At 38.9% G+C, this 19691-nt stretch overlaps 1 protein-coding gene across 2 annotated transcripts in view; it reads left to right on the plus strand.

Annotated features, from left to right (window-relative positions):
• Nucleotides 1-19691, plus strand: part of AKAP6 (A-kinase anchoring protein 6) — a 235736-nt gene that overhangs the window by 41367 nt on the left and 174678 nt on the right. For both annotated transcript variants that reach the window (XM_050897696.1, XM_050897697.1), the window contains exon 3: nt 3739-5526. In XM_050897696.1, coding sequence (XP_050753653.1) covers nt 3739-5526 — 1788 coding nt within the window. The remainder of the gene's footprint in view (nt 1-3738; nt 5527-19691) is intronic.

Consider the following 19691-nt stretch of genomic DNA (forward strand, 5'->3'; position numbering starts at 1 on the left):
TAAAAAAAATGTAATGTAGAGACAATTGTATCTACTCTTATCTACCTTTTCTTTTTTGTTTCCCCCATATCCTTTCCCAGACAGGACTACATTGTGGGACTAGTAAGTGCTTCACGACACAAGTATTATCTATTAGGGATTTTCACGCATATATGAATAGTGAGACTGTTTGAGCAAACCTAGAAACCTTTGCCCATACAGATAACCTTTCCTTGGAGAATCATTCTGCTAATTTTCAGTACTCCTTGGGGATTATGAACTGGGAATGAGAGCTTATTTTTTTCTCCTAAGATTGAGAAGTCATCTGGTTTGAAATGAATAGAAGGAAACTTCACACACAACAAAGACTTCTATTTTGGAATTCACTACCGTAGGACACTTAGAAATGGAAAAAAGTTCAAAAAATAAATGTGAAAACTAAGCAAAGATAGGAGGAATTAAAACCTTTGGATGAGGAGGTCCCTGTGCCGCTCATTGGTAGAAGCTGGGAGTGCGGGTAGAAATGTTGTGTGTGGAAGGGCCATGTATGTATACCCATGTCTTATTGCTCAACTAGTAGAATATGTTTAGAACTGATGCAGAGACGGGATACTGGGCTAGACGGAAATTTGATCTGAACCAGTACAGCAAATGTTATGCTTTTCGTAGTCCATGAACCTATCATTTCACAAAATGTTTGGCTCGCTCCTTAAGTCAGCTGTCTTCTGTGTAATGGTGAAGAGCAGCTTTGGCTGTCAATGTTAACTGTGGAGCTCCATGGAAGAAGTGACTTGCCAAGGTTTCTTTCGTGTTCAGAGAGACAGTCTTACCTTGTTAATATTCCTTACTCTCTCTGTTCATAGACTGCACAGTCAATCGGCACAACAGTCCCGCCTGGGCTATATTTACACTGTAGCTGTAACACACATAAACGTGCACAAGCTAGCCTCAATGTGATGAACAGGGATAACACTGGTAGAGTAGCTACCAAAACATGAAAGTGTACAGCACAGGCTGTACTGGCTTGGTTAGGAACCCAGCTCATTAACTGGGCAGGCAGTAACTGCGCTTTTGGCTATCTCAGCAGTGCCATACTGAATAAGATGCCAGCAGGAAAGGGCACAAAAAGCTTTATGGCTTGGAGGAAATAGAGGAACCAGTGAGGCAACCTGCCTGCCATGATGGAGATGCCAAATTAAGAAAATACTTTTTTTAGTAAAAATCTTAACTTTGGAGAGTTAAGATTTTGAAGGACCATTTCTCCTTTAGGAATTACCCAGAGATAGATAAGAAGGAAAGAAAAATGAGTTCTGTGCAGCCTGAGTTCTGTCCAGCTGAACCTAACCTGTGAGTTTTATTTCAAAATTGATAAAGCCAGGAAATAGGGAAAGGATTAGTATAAGGCTATGTTAAAATACAGTGAATCCTGATGTTCTCAAACAGTTAGTAAAGTTACAAAAGAAATATCTTACAAATTAAATTAGCTCATTTGAAAGAGTAAAAAAAAGTGCAGAATTGTGCTGGTTAAAATATAAATACAAGAAGGTATTGGAAACAGCCTACAGAGCTTTACAGGAAGTATTACTATGTGAAAAGGGACAAATGTTTTGAACTATGGTATTCCTATTGGTAGCCATTCAAATAACTAAATGTAATATTTTTCTGAAATAAAAACAATAATAAAAACATGGTAATACTGGCATTAAATAATTCTCCTCTGAAGCACACATTTAAGAGGCTGCTTGGAAAATGACCAAGCAAGATGGTTTAATGCATGTGATTTTAAATTTTATTAATGTTAATAAACACATTTTTAAGAGACGAAGGAATGGAATGCATTACTCAGGAGAAATGAAGGCCCTTAGGGCCTTGGAAAGGGTTTTGATTTATATATAGTTTTACAGTTTCTAATCTTTTCCTGAGATTAGAGGGAAAATGCAGCTGTAATACTGATCATTGTTTAGTCATTATTTTCCTTAATAAATGCAGCTCCAAAATATAAATTTGACAGATTTATAGAAACTTCCCCTTTTAATTCTGGACTATTGACAATGTACAATTTGTGGCATAGGTCCTACATCTGGATAGAATGTGCTAAATAAAAGATATTTTCAATATCCAAGATTATGGTTGATAAATACCTTTCTAATCAAACTTTTCTATAAATAATATTTTTAGCTGAAGGATTTTTTATATTTTTACTTTGAGTAATGCAAGTGGGGTGGATAGAGTACAGGGCTCAAACATTATATGTTTATAGAAGATGGCAAACAATAGCCTTCTTTATTGACACTATTGTTCAGACCAAAATCCAAGTGGTTTATTGTGAGATGAAGAGATTGTGGGGCTGTTGCACCTTCTTCAGGCATGATGCCTAAGGTCCTTAAACTATGGATTTAGGCAGTGTAGTGAGACAAGCTGTTCCAGAGAATAATTCAGCCAGGAACCTGTTGTGGATACTCAAGAGTTTGCTTTAAAAAACTGTATTATGAAAACCAAACCTGGGAAGAAAGACCAGCATACTGATTTAAGCACCTAAAGTTAGAATCCTAAAACATGAGTTTCTGCCCTTTATGATGTTTTTTAAGCAGTTTCTGGAAGCACTTGGGCTAATGTTGGCTTTTTTATTTTAAATTCTGCTTTTTGGTTTCTTTTGTCCAGTTGACATGCTCTGCCAATTTCTCTTGTTCTAGATAGTTCTATGGAGTTACTTAAGATGTACACCAGTGTAAATAAGAACAGAAATTGTTTCAGAATTATTTGATCCTATATTCAGGTTTCATATTATGTGCTGGGATCTGGAAATAGTTGAGGCCTGCCTAGGTGTTAGAACATTAAATCATTTACTAAAAATATACTTATAAACTGTTGACTAAACATAATTTTGCTGTGATTGTTATGTATCAGGCTGCTTTTGGATCTTATGTAGTCAGATTTTTTTAGTGTCCTTCAAATAAGTCACCAAAATATTTATAAACATTAATTTGACTTTGATCTTAAAATCTCATTTGCCACCTGGATGGTTTCCTCTGGCTATGTCTGTGTTTCTGAGATTGAAAGACTTCCATTGAGTGATGCTGACAAGGGAACATGGCAGGCCAGAGATTTAGGATTCCTGGCTGTAGTTTCTTTTCCTTGAGCTGTTCTGCATTTGTGCTCCAAATATCCAACAGATAAATCCTCAGTTGATAATGATACAAAAAACTGAAATGTAGTTAGCAACCTCTAGCTCTTAAATATGGGAAGAAATGACTGTCATTGCTAAATGATGCTTTGAAAAAACATTCTGGCAATCAACCGAAAGATCGTGGAGCATCATGGATTTCTGAGAACACAAGATTAACAAGGTGGCTGATATACTCAGCAGTCCCCAAGATCACCTCCCTCCTGTTTGAGGTAGTTAACACAGGAAATACTACGAGTCTGCTGTATGGAATTTCTGAGTCCCCTTACAGAGTAAGTAGAACCGAGAGCAGAATTCAAGGAGGAGAATACCAATACAAAAGTGAGTTGCTACTTTTAGGTAACTTGCTGCACCAGGCTGAAACTAAGCATTTTTCAGTTTACTGCCATTTTTAATTCCCAAATACTTTAGAATGGTTTGCTCATCTACAGGGTACTGCAAAAACAGGCAGGTCAGTGATGAATGGTTTTCTAGATGTTAGGCAGTGAAACATAGAAACATAGTTTGTTACTTTGTGTGTGTTTTATATGAAAATTAGTCTTCTAAAAAAAGTACTATTTCTTTGTCTATTTCAGGACCGTCTTGACTCTTTAACTGAAGTTGATGATTCTGGACAGTTAACCATCAAATGTTCTCAAAATTACTTGTCACTGGATTGTGGTATTACTGCATTTGAACTATCTGACTACAGTCCTAGTGAGGATTTGCTTGGTGGTCTGGATGATATGACCTCCAGCCAAGGGAAAGCAAAATCATTTGAATCCTGGAACTACAGTGAAATGGATAAAGACCTTCCAGGACTTATCAGAAGTGTGGGTTTACTTGCAGTGGCAACTGATTCCATTGCTTCCCAGTGTAATGAAGCATTAAATGAGAAAGAAACACACATACCTCTTTCAGCAGAAGATGGAGAAGAAAGCAAAGAGAGGAAAGCACCACATGAGCTCTCACTAGTATCTCCTTCTGCGAACTCCTCTCTTTCTAAAGGACCTTGCTCTGAAGATGCTGTATTACCTACTGACGGCAAACTAGCTTCCACATTAAAGAAACCAGAATGCAATCTTCCACAGCACACCAGTGAAAAAATCAAACATTCTCACTGTGAAAACTCAACTCCTAAGAGGTCCATAAGAGACTGCTTTAACTATAATGAAGACTCCCCTACACAGCCTACATTGCCAAAAAGAGGTCTGTTTCTGAAAGATGATGTGTTTAAAGATTATATGGAAGCCAATGATTTTAAAAGGCAAATCTCTCAGATAGTTAAAAATGAAATGAGTAGAAGTACACCCTCATTGTTAGATCCACCAGACAGGTCCAAGCTTTGCCTAGCTTTACAGTCACCCTACACTAACAGTCCGTCTGCAGTTAGTCAGTCATATGAATGCTTAAATACAATAGGTGATAGAAATCTTGAGTACACAATAAGTAATCACTTTAAAGACAGTCCCGTAAGTCTAGGAAAGTCTACTTTCTACACCTGTAAAGAAAAATCAAAGCACAAGAAGTCTCATGATGCTCCAGAGAAAACGAAAGCTGGCAGAACATCTGGAGGTATGTGCAAAACAGCTCCACCAATACAAGTCAAAAAAAGAGGACGTTCTTCTCTACAGAATGGAATTACTTCTCATAACTCTCAGTCTCTGGAGGAGACGGAAACAGATTCTTCTGCATCATCAGATTCTTGTAACCAGAGAGACCCCAATGGGCAATCACAAGGTAAAACTGAGCCTTTTAGTTCACCAACACGTAGCCAAAAGAGTGCTTCCTCAGCTGGTTCTGAGCTTACCAACTCATCACCTCTTCTACTGAGAAGAAAGAATAATAAAAGCTTCTCCTCAACACCACGCTATACTCAAAAAACCGGTAAAGATGGTGAGGTCTGGTATGGATCTGATGAATATTTAGCACTTCCTTCACATCTCAAACAGACTGAAGTATTAGCTTTAAAACTAGAAAATTTGACAAAGTTGCTGCCCCAAAAGCCCAGAAGAGAAACCATTCAAAACATTGATGATTGGGAGCTGTCAGAAATGAACTCAGATTCAGAAATGTATCCAACGTACCACACAAAAAAGCACAAAAAAATGGGTAGAATTTCACCAAGCTCTTCAAGTGATATAGTATCCTCCTTAGGTGACAGTATTGAATCTGGGCCTCTCAGTGATATTCTCTCTGATGAAGATCTTTGTATGCCTGTATCTTGCATTAAAAAATACATTGAAGAAAAGTCAGAAAGGACTGCTGTCACTCAGCCTACTGAGAATGAGACTTCTGCCTCAAATAAATCAGCTTTAATTCATCAACTGATGCAAGATATACAACATCAAGAGAATTACGAAACCATATGGGAAAAAATTGAGGTAAGGCAATAATCCTGTGTTCTCCTGCTGTGTTCTTGATAAGCCTATATATGGAGATGGAGCTGTGGGCAGGGGTGGAGTTGCTTTCTTGTTTTCTTTTAATGATGAAAATAGTCTCATCTAGTGACTGCTAAAAGTAGAGAACAGAAGTGATCATTGTAATTATAATAGACTGCAGTTAACTTTAACTAACTATACAGAATTTGCCTACATTATTTTACTTACACCAATGCCTTTAAACTTGGCTGTGGTGGGTTGACCCTGGCTAGATGCCAGGTGCCCACCAAAGCCACTCTATCACTCCCCCTCCTCAGCTGGACAGGGGAGAGAAAATATAACGAAAGGCTCGTGGGTCGAGATAAGGACAGGGAGGTCACTCAGCAGTTACCGTCATGGGCAAAACAAACTCGACTTGGGAAAAAAAAAATTAATTTAATTTATTACCAGTCAAATCAGAGTAGGATAATGAGAAATAAAACCAAATCTTAAAAACACCTTCCCCCCACCCCTCCCTTCTTCCCGGGCTTAACTTCACTCCTGAGTCCTCTACCTCCTCCCCGCCAGCGGCGCAGGGGGATGGGGAATGGGGGTTGCGGTCAGTTCATCACACGTTGTCTCTGCCGCTCCTTCCTCCTCAGGGGGAGGACTCCTCACACTCTTCCCCTGCTCCAGCGTGGGGTCCCTCCCACGGGAGACAGTCCTCCATGAACTTCTCCAACGTGGGTCCTTCCCATGGGCTGCAGTTCTTCATGAACTGCTTCAGTGTGGGTCCCTTCCACGGGGTGCAGTCCTTCAGGAACAGACTGCTCCAGCGTGGGTCCCCCACGGGGTCACAAGTCCTGCCAGCAAACCTGCTCCAGCATGGGCTCCTCTCTCCACGGCTCTACGGGTCCTGCCAGGAGCCTGCTCCAGCGCGGGCTTCCCATGGGGTCACAGCCTCCTTCGGGCACCCACCTGCTCCAGCGTGGGGTCCTCCATGGGCTGCAGGTGGATATCTGCTCCACCGTTAACCTCCATGGGCTGCAGGGGGACAGCCTGCCTCACCATGGTCTTCACCATGGGCTGCAGGGGAATCTCTGCTCTGGTGCCTGGAGCACCTCCTCCCCCTCCTTCTTCCCTGACCTTGGTGTCTGCAGAGTTGTTTCTCTCACATCTTCTCACTCCTCTCTCTGGCTGGATTTGCACAGGTTTTTTTTCCCCCTTCTTAAATATGTTATCACAGAGGCCCTACCACCGTCGCTGATGGGCTTGGCCTTGGCCAGCAGCGGGTCTGTCTTGGAGCCGGCTGGCATTGGCTCTATCGGACAGAGGGGAAGCTTCTAGCAGCTTCTCACAGAAGCCACCCCTGTAGCCCCCCCTCTGCCAAAACCTTGCCACGCAAACCCAATACATTGGCAAAACATTAGTTTATCAATAGAGCTTCTCTTTGCCAAGATCAGGTACATGATAAGTTATTTTTTGGATGAAGTGAAAAAGAAACATTGGAAAATCAGTGATCTTTGTTGTATTTGAATGAAGTTATACTTAATATCATCTGCCTATTTTCTTTATAAAAAAGAATTGCTTTAATCCAAGAATAGAGGAATCATTTTCTTGATTCCTGTCATATTATGTATAATAACCAAATTTCTTTTTAATAAGTTCTCTTCCCTTGCAGTGATTATTTCCCCTCCAGTGTTGGTGGAACTAAGCATAACATCTTTTTTTCTTTTTTATGTTTTTTTTTTTTTTTACTTAAATAATCCTTCCTAAATAATGCCAATTTAATAGTGCAATATGCTAGAGCAATAATGGCAATATACTATCCCATTAAACTTCAGATGAGATAGGATTTCATTCTTGGCTTCTGGCATCACTTCTTCAGATGTAACTCTTCTTTATAAAGTGGAAATGTTTCCAGTAGTTAACACTATGAGAGATCTTTTCAAGAAAAAAGATAAACTTTGAAAAGGGAGGAGGTAACTTTGAATGAATAATCAAATAAGGACCTAGCCATCTCAAAAATATAATTATTAGCTCACATTCATAGTAATTTTTGTTTCAATTTTCTGATGAGTTTGTCTTCCTGGCTATTGTAGAGGAGAACTCTCCTACTGAGAACATTTCATGTCCATCCTCAATATAGTTTAGAAAATGGTTGTCAGAAAAGAAAGCTCCATGTCTGCTAGATTTCAAAATCCTTTAAAATTCATGACACATGCATTAAAGGGTGATCTTGGCATCTAAATGTTAAATCTGGTATCTGCATTATCTTCTGTGTTATCAAGCTCTGTAAGAGCTAAGAAAAAAGGACTTAGTTTTATAACTTCAGTAAACGCTTCTTACAATGCGTGATTTCTATAACTTCTGAAGACATTGGAAGTATTATGACTAGTAGAAAAGTAGTTGAGCTAGAGATATTTGAGTATAAATCAGGGTAGAAAATACAGAAAGAGAAATTTCTTCTTAAACAAAGGAGGGAGCAGCAGCTGTCAGCCTTGAAACAATCAGCTCTAAAGGGCAGCACTTAATGATTCAAGTTGTTCCCTCCATGCTGATGGCTGGGGTTCATCTTCCGGACTCTGATGAAAGAACCATCTTCATAAGCACAAGCTGTTTCTGTGCTTAAGTTTGTGTAGTGTTGAAAATTACTCCAGATGAAGCTGACAGATACAGCCCTTCATTCTGTGCAAGCAACAAATCCCATCAAAGCTGCTTGTGAATACGTAAGATGCTGTCTTTCAAATGAGACTACAAGAGCCTGTTTAAGGAATGGAATTGTTGAGTGTCTAGGGACCAGCTCCCTCCACTAGATGCTGTTTAGCACCCTTTTGGCAAGAAGCAGGTGGCAGAGAAACTTTTTGCATCACCCTTTCAAATCATCATGTTTATTTTTCTCAAACTTTTTGAAAAAGTAATTCTCTTTTTGGGGGTCATCTGTCTTCGTGTGATTCCCTGCAGCTGCAGTTCAGTCCTGCCAGGATGGAGGAATAAGAACCAGCTGTAACAACTGGCTGCAGCTGTAAACACCCGCTTCCTCTCCATACCCATCCTCTCCTCACCACCTCTGGAGAGTGGATTGAGCTCCTGACAGTAATTAAAGGTAGTTAGCTGTTCTCTGGCCAGAGTAAACCCTTCTAGCTAGTGATTACAGCTGCCGCTCTTGTCCTTGAGGAACTTTGCTACTGCTGACACTGCTTTTTCTACAATTTCTCCATGTTGCTGGTTGTGATGAATGTTTGGGAAACGTCGATCACGGAATTTGAAAATAATCTTATGAAGTATGTTGTGGGAAGGGGCTCAGAGTAGAAGAAGGGCTTTAAACAGAAAGAAGACCAGCTGCAAAGAGCACTGCTAGGAAGAAAGATAGCTCAGTGATCCGTGCCCTTAAAAGCAGCACACAAGAAAGTTTCATATTTATTTCATGCAGAAAGATGTATGCTAGCTACACTAAATGGCTTGAAAAGGTACTTCCTGAATGGTGAATAAAAATAATCAAGAGAAAAGTTTTGAAATGTTTTGCAAAACAATTATAATAATTTAAAGAAATATAAGGTTTTCCGAAGCTGCTTATTTACCTGAGTTTTTCCATTGTTGCTAGTAATTATATCTTCTGCTTGTAAGACTAGTAAAGAATGAATTTTTCAATACAAGAGCTTTTACCAAGGTAAATCCTGCCTCAGTAACACTATGGTGCCTTGCTGAGGTACTTTAATTTGACATAAGTAATAGAAAAATAGAAAATTCCTCCCTTATGTGATGTTATGAAGTATTGTAAACAAAATCTAACTAAAAATACCATACCTGTGTCACAGTTGAGTCCTTTCTTTTGCTAGATCTCCTGTTTTGTAATTCCCTAAGCAGAGTATCAAAAGCATGCCATTGCTTTTTAAATTATCGTCATTTGGCATTTACATTAATTCTGTTACTTAATAAGAAGTGTCCAACTCAAAAAGGAGTTTCCTAATTGCATGAATACATGTCTTAGCAATAATTCAATACTATGTTTGTTAGCAGTAGTTTTGTGCTAAAGAAGTCAGATCTGAAATGACAACTTAATTAAGAACAGAAGAAGCATGTTCATGTCCATTAGTAATCCAGTTACACTGCTGCAAATGTCTAGCCTAATATATTTTATTTATTGAGATTTAAAAACAAAACTAAAATAACTCAACCTTTCATTTTGGGATAACAACAGCTTAGAAATGACTGGCAGCCTCAAAATCATTGAAAGTCATGTTTTAGCTAGGTACTAGGGAAAACAATGAAGTTTCAGTATTTTATTATGATGGGAATAAGTTTGAATTAGTATAAATCTGGTAATATCTTGATAGTAAGCAATTTGTTGAACATATGCTAAAACATTTATTGGAAACCCTATTCATTTCTCAGTTACGTGGACGATAGTCATGTGCAGAAACTGATAAAATGTAGTTTTTCATACTTGCAAATTTTGCAGATGTCCTTGCATGGGTATTATTATGCTGTTAACTATCTGTCCACCTACAAACAGAACTCTGCTTGACTGGCCCATTTGCTGTTACATAGGATCACTTTCTTGCTTTGCAATAAATATTCCATACTCTTGCCATATTTTGCCTTGCACTGCAGGTCATTCTTTGGCACATGCTTCTTATGCCTTTAGTACTGGGTACCTCCATTCTGGGGTACATAACAATTTCTGTGGCCGTTTCTTGTATGTTTCAGAAATTACTTTTTGGAGTTAAATGTGAGAATGAGTGATACCAAATTCTGAGTGTTCCTCTTATTGTCAAAGCATAGTTCAGCTTTTAGTAGCTACCGCAAATGAATTTTTAGAATGCAAATTAGGCTCTGTAGTTTCTGTTATACTAACTGGAGGGGAAAAAGATATAACAACATCATTCTTGCAGGTAAAGTTAATACAGTTCTTTGCTGTTAGGAGACGGTCGATTGCCACTTCTCATATGTAACACTAGGACTCCATAGTATCAGTTTCAGAATGCTTTAAGGTTTACTTTCTGTAAGAAAACTAAGTTTTCCTTAAAATCATACTAATAATTTATTTTTCCCCCATTTTTATGCGCAAACTGAAAAATTGGAAGAAAAAACTGATCTTGGGCTGATTTGATGACAATGCCTTTTCAGTCATCGTATGTGAATAAAATAATAATAACAATAAAAAACCTTGTTCAGGCAGTTTTATCTCCTTCTCTAGAAAGCAATACTAGATTGACTGTACTGACATCCTTGTGCTGTAACCTGTGGTCACTGATAATCCCGTCTCCTTGATTTTTGAGGGCACTATTACAAAGGGTAGAAATGTAACCATTTGCAAGACACTCCATTTAAATGAAGATGTGTTTGCTTTGCAGACCTCAGGGTTAATTGTATGGAGCAAATTGCAGATTTTTTTCCTGTTATACAGACTTACAGCTTGTTTTATTGCAGGCTCCATTTCTGTAAGAGGCAGCTGAATTTCCTCTGCAAGAAGCAATTTGATTTCTATCGATCCCATCTTTTTAGCTCATCACATTTCATGAATTTGCCCTCAACTCCATTGGCTCTGTATTTTGTCTGGGGAGCCCAGTCAGCCTTGGCACTGGTTACCCACCTTCTGGATGTGCTAAGGGAATAAAATAATGCTGCTCTGCATGTTTTTCTGCTGTGGGTTAGAGCATGCCCCAGGGATCCTACAGCAAAGAGTCGGATAAAAGATTTTGCTGTCTTCCAGGACCCAGTCAGGGACCCCCTCACCCTCGTGCAACCATTTATCCCTTCTGAACCCAAGATGCCTCAGTGGAGCAGAGATTAAAGACCCCTTTTCCAAATTATTGGAGTAACGGGAATAATTTTCCTGTCTAGGAGGAACTAAGGATCAGTGCAGTCTACAAAGGACAGTGCAATATCAGAGCTAAACTTGTTAGTGTGACAAATAGCTTGTGTGTTTGGGTGGGAAAGATTTGCATTTTTAGAGGGTAGACACAAAAGGTGACTAAATGGTAGGCTTCTGCAAATGGTTAATGGACTTGGTAGAGCAAGTTTGTATTGGAGATACAGCTGGGAGTCCATTTGGGAAATGGAGAGCCAGGTGGTTAGAACACATCTGGAGAACTGACACACAGGGGAAAGAATTTGTGTTGTTTAGATTGAAAGGGGACAGAGTTGCTTCTGGGCAGAGAATGGACTGAAAACACACCAGTGCAGTTAAGGTAGAAGCTGGATTGCTTTAGGGGAAGCAAAGTTTATTTGTGTTTGGAGGTGATTTTCATCATCAGAGGGAAAAGCGTGCATAGAGGACAAATGAAGGTTGGGCTGTGGGGCTAAGGTAGTGAAAAACTAATAGGAGCTGGTAACGCTGATGGGGCTTGATAACAAAGACAAAACATAGAACCGAAATCAGTAATGACAGAACAGGTGGAAAAAGGAAAGATAATCAACAGGGAACAGGACTGGCTTATTTTGGATTACCAGATAAAGGATTTTTAAATTGTTATAGTGCTCCCCTCGGCCCTCTTGCTTTCAGTAACTTAGTAACAGTGCTTCTAATACCGACCCTCTTAAAATAAATGGATTGCATATTTTTCCTAATAGATAGAGTGCTTGCCAAAATTTGTTCATCTCTGAATCTTACTTATACTGCTTCATACAATTTAGATTGAAATACTGCTCTTGGTTGATGAGCAGTTTATAAAAAACAATAAGTGAAAGAGGTATCAGATCCAGAAATTCCTTGGCAACTCTGCAGTTTTCTCAGCAGTCTTGCTGCTTTGTGCAGCATAATTGAAAATGTCACTTCACGTTCTGTACTGAGAGTGAAGCTTGTGGTTTGTTGTTTTGAGTCTGATGATACTCCCCTGCTTTGAAAGCCCATCCCTCAGTTTTCAAGCTGGTTAAACTATTATTAAGCAGTAATGTGGTATACATATGGAACTCTCACTTCTACTTAGACAAATACTTCTTTACTAGAAGATGATACTGAAATACAGTGAACCCTCTGTTCCTCCAAAACACTTAGTTCCTAACAGTTTGCTTGAATTTTAAACAGCTCCTCCAAGTACATTCACTTTTCTTTGGCATTTGCTTTACCACAAATAGTCTCAGCAAGTTTGTCACCGGCAATCTTTGCAAAAACAGCAACTTCTATGTAAGCTGTGCAAATTCTGAATTTGTAACTTTACATCTAAAACTGACTGCAGGAATTATGCTTCCTTAATGAAACACATCTATTGTGAAGCATATGCTTGTTTCAGAACTGTTTGAATTTCCAATGTAAAGACCTCAGAATGATTTGGCAGTGAGCAGTTTTAGATCAGGAATGTTTTACATTCGGTATTTGGCAAGTCATTCCAAATAATTTGAGGGGAAAAAAGAGAGAGGGAGAGAGAGAAATAGAAAAAATCTGCTCACAAATAATTTTAGTAGCATTGATTTGAGGGTATGTCTTTACTAGTATTTAGAACTGATTGTAAGGGATATGTCTACGTCCAATGTTCGGATCACATCTGATGGGAGACCTTTGGCTGCAAAAAGCCTCCCGATTCTCTCTTGTTGTGTACATAGTTGGATACCACATCTCAGCTCAGGGATGGCTACTAACGGGTTAGATGAACCGAGGAACAGCTGCTTTTGCATACATGAGTCTGTGAGCCCTCCTCTTCTATTCTAATGCAGTCATTCAGATCAGCTTTAAGTGACCATTGGCTTTACAACCCAGAGTCATGTCTTAATCATCTGTGTCACAGCCTAGCCACAAGCCTGCACCAGAGCCATCCACATTATTTATTTGTGAACTGGAAACTTTCTAGAAATTGGTCAAGGATTATTTCTTATCTTCTGGATCTCTGCTAATAGGCAAAAGGGTGCATCAGAGCTGAAGATGGAGAGAGGGAATGGTAAGACTAGAAGAGGTGGTCTTCCTGCTCTCACTGTAGCAAAGGATGGGCTCAAAGGCGACCAGTGGGTGCCAGGTGACCTACTTGGAAAGCCAATAGATGCTCCAGATTCAAAAGGGACACAGTGATAACTTGGAGACCTAATCAGTATTGGCTTTAAGATGATCTTATGATCGACTCCCTTCTATCAGTGCAGAGACACTCTATTGTCTGGGATTGTTCAGTGCTTGCAGTTCTCTCATGGAGGTAGAGAAAGGCACTCAGAAACCATTGAAGTAGGTTTGGAAGCTTTCAGTGATGGCACTAGCTTTCAAAACACAGACAGAAAACCTCGAATTACTATTGGGAATTTACTTCAGGGTGTGTATGGTGGTTTAAGAGGAATCTTCTTGTGTTGTTCAGGACTGAATACTCTATAACTGCTGTCTTATAGGGGGCAGGTACTGGGAAGAGGGTTGGTTGACTGTGAAGAGTTTGAGATAACTTCTGAGCTAGCCTGTTAACTAGTTACTGTATTGATTTTAGGGCTCCATTACTAAACAGAAAACTACTAAATTTAAAATTGTGGTTTCTAATATTTCCATAAATATGGAGAGGTGAGAGAGAATGCTTATTGCTTTATATTTTCACAGTGATATGCCTTTCCCAATGTTTTAAGGTCTAGCTGTTCTGTTACATAATATACTTAGGCTCTTGGATACTTATGTATTATGTATCTTCTGTGAGGAAGTACAGGATATTCCAGAAGGATACAGTATACCAAAATCACTATGCTCTCTTCTAAAAATTTAATTATTTAAATAATACATTGCTACTAACGTCCACCTAAATCAAATTCCAGTCTATCTACTGTTGTTAATGCATCATTGCCTTAAAATGTGTACATGCTGGGGATGAGTCAGAGCAAGAGAAATGTTCAAGGGTCTAGAGAGGATTAACCTGAGAAGAAAGATCAAGTCCACTTATGTAAGATTGTTGCATAACTCCTCAAAATATGTTCATATCTTTTTCTTCTTGTACATCTTTATATATTTTGACAGCAACTGGTTTTTGTTCCTTCATCCTTTCCAGTATGTTATGATCAGGAATGAAACATTAAATCATGCTGACTCTTAAATCATAGTTGTCATCATTAGGCATCAGAGTGAATATAATTTGTGGTAAATATGGACAGGAAACTGCCTCTCAGAGGCTTGTTCCAGACTGTCTGTATGCTTACGCAGGTATTTGAAAGTTATCTTGAAAGCAACCAGAAAGGCAAAAAATTGTTTTCTCATCCTTGCTTTATGTTTTGGAGCACAGATGATAATCCTCACAAACAGCTGGGCTGTCCTTAGCAAATCTTATCTGAATATTTCTTTATTGTTAGTAAAGACTTATTTTGAATGCTGATTCTCATGCAGGTCAAGTAAGGTTACCCAAACGAGGGCTAGATTTGCCTCTGGTTTCCCTTGGACAATGTTTGGAATCTCTCCAGGATGACAGAGGGAGAACCAACAAGCAAAGAGATTTTTGGTAGCAGGCAGTGTAGATGTTCAAGTCACCGTAACTTAATATTACTAATTGCTTTTTCCCTACTGATGCCAGTATCTGACTACATGAATGTTTCCTCATTGTGCTGTATAAGACTAAAGACACACAAGGTATTTTAAAATGTAAATACTGCTGCACTATTAGCAGCAACTGAACTATAGCAGCTAGCGTAAAATTGGCTCGGGTGAGTCCAAACTAGGGTCAGCCTGATCTATGCATTGCAGTGCAAATCTTCTGCACCTCTGTTGAGGTACAGAAAACCAGAAAAAAATAGTAAAGTTGTTAGCAACAGCGAAGCTTCTGGGGTTAAAAATAAAGAATAAGAAGACAAAAGAAAAAAGACCAGAGATTGTTTTTATTTTATTCTGTAAACATATCCAAATTTTGGGATGAAAAAAGTAAGTTAGAGTTAGGGTCTAAAGAGGGTGTAAAGGAATGCCCCCTAGAGACCACTGAAAAAAGAAACTATTTAAAAGGGAAGGTAGATGAATTAGGGAGCAAAAGAAAAGCAATTACTGGAGGAACTAATAGTGACAGGATTTCTTTGGAGACTGCAGGTGAACAAGAACTGAGTGCATAACAGGAGGCTAAATTAGGAAACTAGAGGAATAATAATGGAGTAAAGAAAAGAGGTGGTGAATCTTAATCTCTCCTCACTGCTGCCATATTTAGCCAGTAGTGGCAATCACCATTTTCCCTGTTTTTAAACTCAGAAATCTTAACTGCAAAACAAGTTCATGGGTCAAAGAATTATAATATCTCTTGTGAGGTGACAGACTTAACCTCTTCTAACCAATTAGCTTTGAATAATAGGAAATGCTGAATTAAACGTTCTGAATTTGAGGGGCAATCGTGGTCATTATATCTTAAGTCATGTCAATGATCTATCAGAGGTCAATATATTTAGCAGTTACCCTCAAGCAAACAGCATCTGTTCTAGTTTAGTAAAAAGTGGTTTTTTCCTTCATTTTGGAAAGCTTTTAGACATGATGATGTATCGCCCTCTTGAGGCTAGAACTTGTTACTGCACCTATTTTACAGACATTTTCTTTAATTTCCTTCTCAAATGAACGAGACTCACGTAACTTTACCAACGTAGTTGTTAGAAATTCAGAGATTAAATAAATCATAAGCTGGAATCTTTCCTCCTTATGAAGATCTTTTTTGCTTTAGTGTAGTCTCCAACAAATTTTGCTATGTATTTTATTCCAACAAATTTAGTGTTGAGATATTGTTCTGATTTTAAAAAGTGTATGCAATACACAATTGGCATGTGTATGCCAATTATTAAACTTTTAAAAAACATAACCTGCACGTGCAGTTCTACAGATTTTGTGAAATATATTAAAAAAAATAAACCCTATCCTCTGCAAAAAAATTAGAGATGTTATCTCCCTGCAAATATAACTGCCATTTTTATTATTATTTAGAGAGCTATAGTTATATTATGTAAATAAGCAGTGTTTAATCCTGCTTTGTGACCATCAGGCCAGGAATACAATGACTTTCTTCCTTTATCTATCACTTACTGGCTAACTTACTGAAAATGTTACGTAAAAAATAATGAATTTAGTTTTTATTTAAAAGGCACTGAAAATCCTGTGGAATTAATTTTGTGCCACTGCGTAAAGGTATACAATTTGGCTAATTTCATTCTTTTAACATGGTTTGTTCTTTGTTTGGGAAAAGGTAAAATCTTTGGAAGTGCACAAATCTCTGTTTAATTGACATCATGCCATAGGGCCACTCTGATTTCAGGCTACAGGCGCAACCATGGTGTATGTATATCACGTGCACCTTTCAAGGAATTAAATGCTGGGGAATGAGGTTCATTTCTAGCAACTATGAGATCAAAGAGTAAAGAAATGTTGGGACCAGATAGGGGAGGTGGCAGTGTGGCTCCAGTCGAGTGTCCTCCGGTGCTGCCCAGTGCGCGTGCAAGGTAGCAGCTGACCGTCGGCAGAAATAACAGCTGCACAAGGGCGTTCCACCCCCGGTCCACTGTCTGAAGCCCAAATACTCAGGGTATGCAAACCAAGGAATGATGGTCATCCATAATTGTCTATTTTTCAGAGCAGAATAAAGCTGTATACTAATATATTACAGAGGCCATTATATGGAAAAATTGCAAATGGAGATTAGTTTGTCTTTTGGATGCAGTTCAGCTCATAATTGATACATACATTAGCTGTAAAACAATCTGAAAATAAGGTACGTTGCCAACACAACGTTTCAAATAATTATATGAAGAGGCAATGCAGTACTTCCAAGTACCCTTACCTCACTGTCAGTTGCTTCAACATCAATAGTTATACTGGCAGCATTTTTAGAAAAAGCACATCAGACAACTAGCTTCACTGAAAATGAAGATACTGATTATAGACTCACGTTATCCACAGAGTTTGGATAAATGTTGCTGTGTAACAAACATTTCATACTGAAAGAAAGGGGACAGTTCTGATCAGGTGATTTGATTTTAGGTTTATCTGTAGAATAAATAATAAATTTGCACTTACAAACAACAGGACCTGAACTAACTTCTACATTTTCTAGTCTAGTTTAGAGTTGCTTAGAGTGGACAAAAAAAGAAATTTGGGACTGTGAAATAGATGTGAATATACTGCAGCATTGTGCCAGTATCCTTTAAACAGGACATAGCAACTCATTTTGCTGCCTGGTGTTTTTACCAAAGACAGGCCCCTCTCCTGTGCTGTGCTCAGGGTCCCTCCAGAATCCAGACACTCCTTCCAGCTGCTGCTGCAGAGTTGACGTCCTGCTTTCTGGGAGTTACTGGCATCGTCTTTCTTGGCTCGGGCAGATTTATTTGCTGTTCTTGTCCTTCCCTTGATACGTCGGTGGCTACAAATTTCTGGAGACATTGTGTTTGTAACTTGCTCCCTGGCTTACCAGCTGAGTGAAACAAGAGTACGTGACCTAAAAACATTTGCATCTTTTAGCTGGTCTCTAGATATGGCAAGTCTTTGATTAGGTAGGGTCACATGAGGGTATAATCTAAAAAGACCTCAGTTTAGGATATTTGATGCTGTGATACATAAGAGAAACTTCAAACTTATCCTGTACTAGAAGATGTTTTGAGCACCTATCTTTATTTCCTAGCTGCTGCTTAGGCCTCTTGGATTTTATGTAGAGAAAAAATGACTCAGAAAAAAGTTATTTTAAGAGTAGTGAGAGTTTCTGTGAGACATGACCAATAACAGGCATCACTCTTTGTGAATAAATATATTTTCAGAAACAACATGTTCAATCCTAGCAGTACGATGAACTTCGAAGACCAGATTTGGATGATCATTCAGAAATTTGTACATTACTCAGCTCACTCACAATATCATGGTTGCTGACTGTTCCACTTTTAACTCTAAGAGATTTTGCTTGCCTGTTTTATTCCCAATGACCCAAAGAACATAACTGTTTTTTTAACTAAATAAAAAGAGCTATCTTGTTCTTTGCTTATATTTCCTCATTCTCTATTTTCCTCCCTGTTTATGCCCCATTTCCTTGTTGTCTGTTCTTCCTTCCTGTTTCTGTCTCATTTTCAGGGCTCTTGGTATCCTTTAACTCCTGTTTCTCCTTTCTGCTGCTTATACTATTTACCCTATAGTTTCAATATTGTTTCCTCGGGAGCCTTTTCCCAGTCAACCTCAAAATTTCACACAGACTAGGGATGCTAAATGAGGTGAGTGCTAGAAACATTTAGATAATACAGATTTACACTGCAGAGGTTTTCTGACAAAAGCCAGTACTGATTAGAACAGTGGAAAGTATTTACTTCTTTAACCAATATATCTGTGTCCGCATAACCCAGTGGCAATAAAACTTATTCGTGTTGAAGTGGTGGGTTTTTTGTCAACATTACTTTCACCTGTTTGAGAGGATGCTTTCGGCAGCTTGCACACCAGTGGTTTTCCGGCGGTGTGAATTGTCTCCACGAGAGGGCTTGCGCAGGCTGCCTTCCAGCAAGGCCAGGCTGCAGCTCCGTCTTCGCCGCTGCCATCCGGCACTGTGGCCTGACGTGGAACTTGAACAATCTGAAATATTGCCTCGAAAATAACTAAGATTCAAATTAGTATGCATGATAACTTCGGAGGCAGATAAGCAAAATTATTTTCTGTCATCTGGAATGTGAAGGCATACGTAAAATTTTTCCATACAAAGAAAGATATGCTAATTTACTTATTCACTTGATTCCCAGGAGTGCTTTGAATCTCACACCACTTTTGAGATACAGCACTGGCCTCCCATATTTTCTCAACGTGAACTCTGTCCTCACCTGAATGAATGCAGGAGGCCTAAAACTTTGTCTGGCTTTGTGCCTGTTAACATTACATCTCAGGTAGAAAGCATGGCCATGTCAGTATGAGAAGAGATCAGCAGCCATTTTGTGTGCCTGGCATTATTGCCATCAGAGCAGATGGCATGTCTGGAGGTTTACAACCAATACATATTGCTGTTAAGTTCATACCAGATGATTCTTTAAATGATGGATGAATCACACAGTCTTCCCTTTCTCCTCCCTTCTCTCCCATAGTCCTCTCTACTCTTGAACACTTGCAAAGTCACAATGACGCTGTCCTTTCCTGTGCTGCTATATGACATTCATATGCGTAGCTGTCTTGGCCTCAGGGCTACATGGATCCTCAGCAGGGTCTCTCTAGCCCACAGATTTTGCTTCTGTGGTTCTAGGTGTTCACTGATCCTTCAAAAGGCTGGGAGAAATGTTACCAGTGGTGTTGGAAGCTTGTCTGCTGTCTAAGAATATAC

This window comes from Gymnogyps californianus, chromosome 5 (genome assembly GCF_018139145.2).
Source record: "Gymnogyps californianus isolate 813 chromosome 5, ASM1813914v2, whole genome shotgun sequence".
Taxonomy (NCBI): Eukaryota; Metazoa; Chordata; class Aves; order Accipitriformes; family Cathartidae; genus Gymnogyps; species Gymnogyps californianus.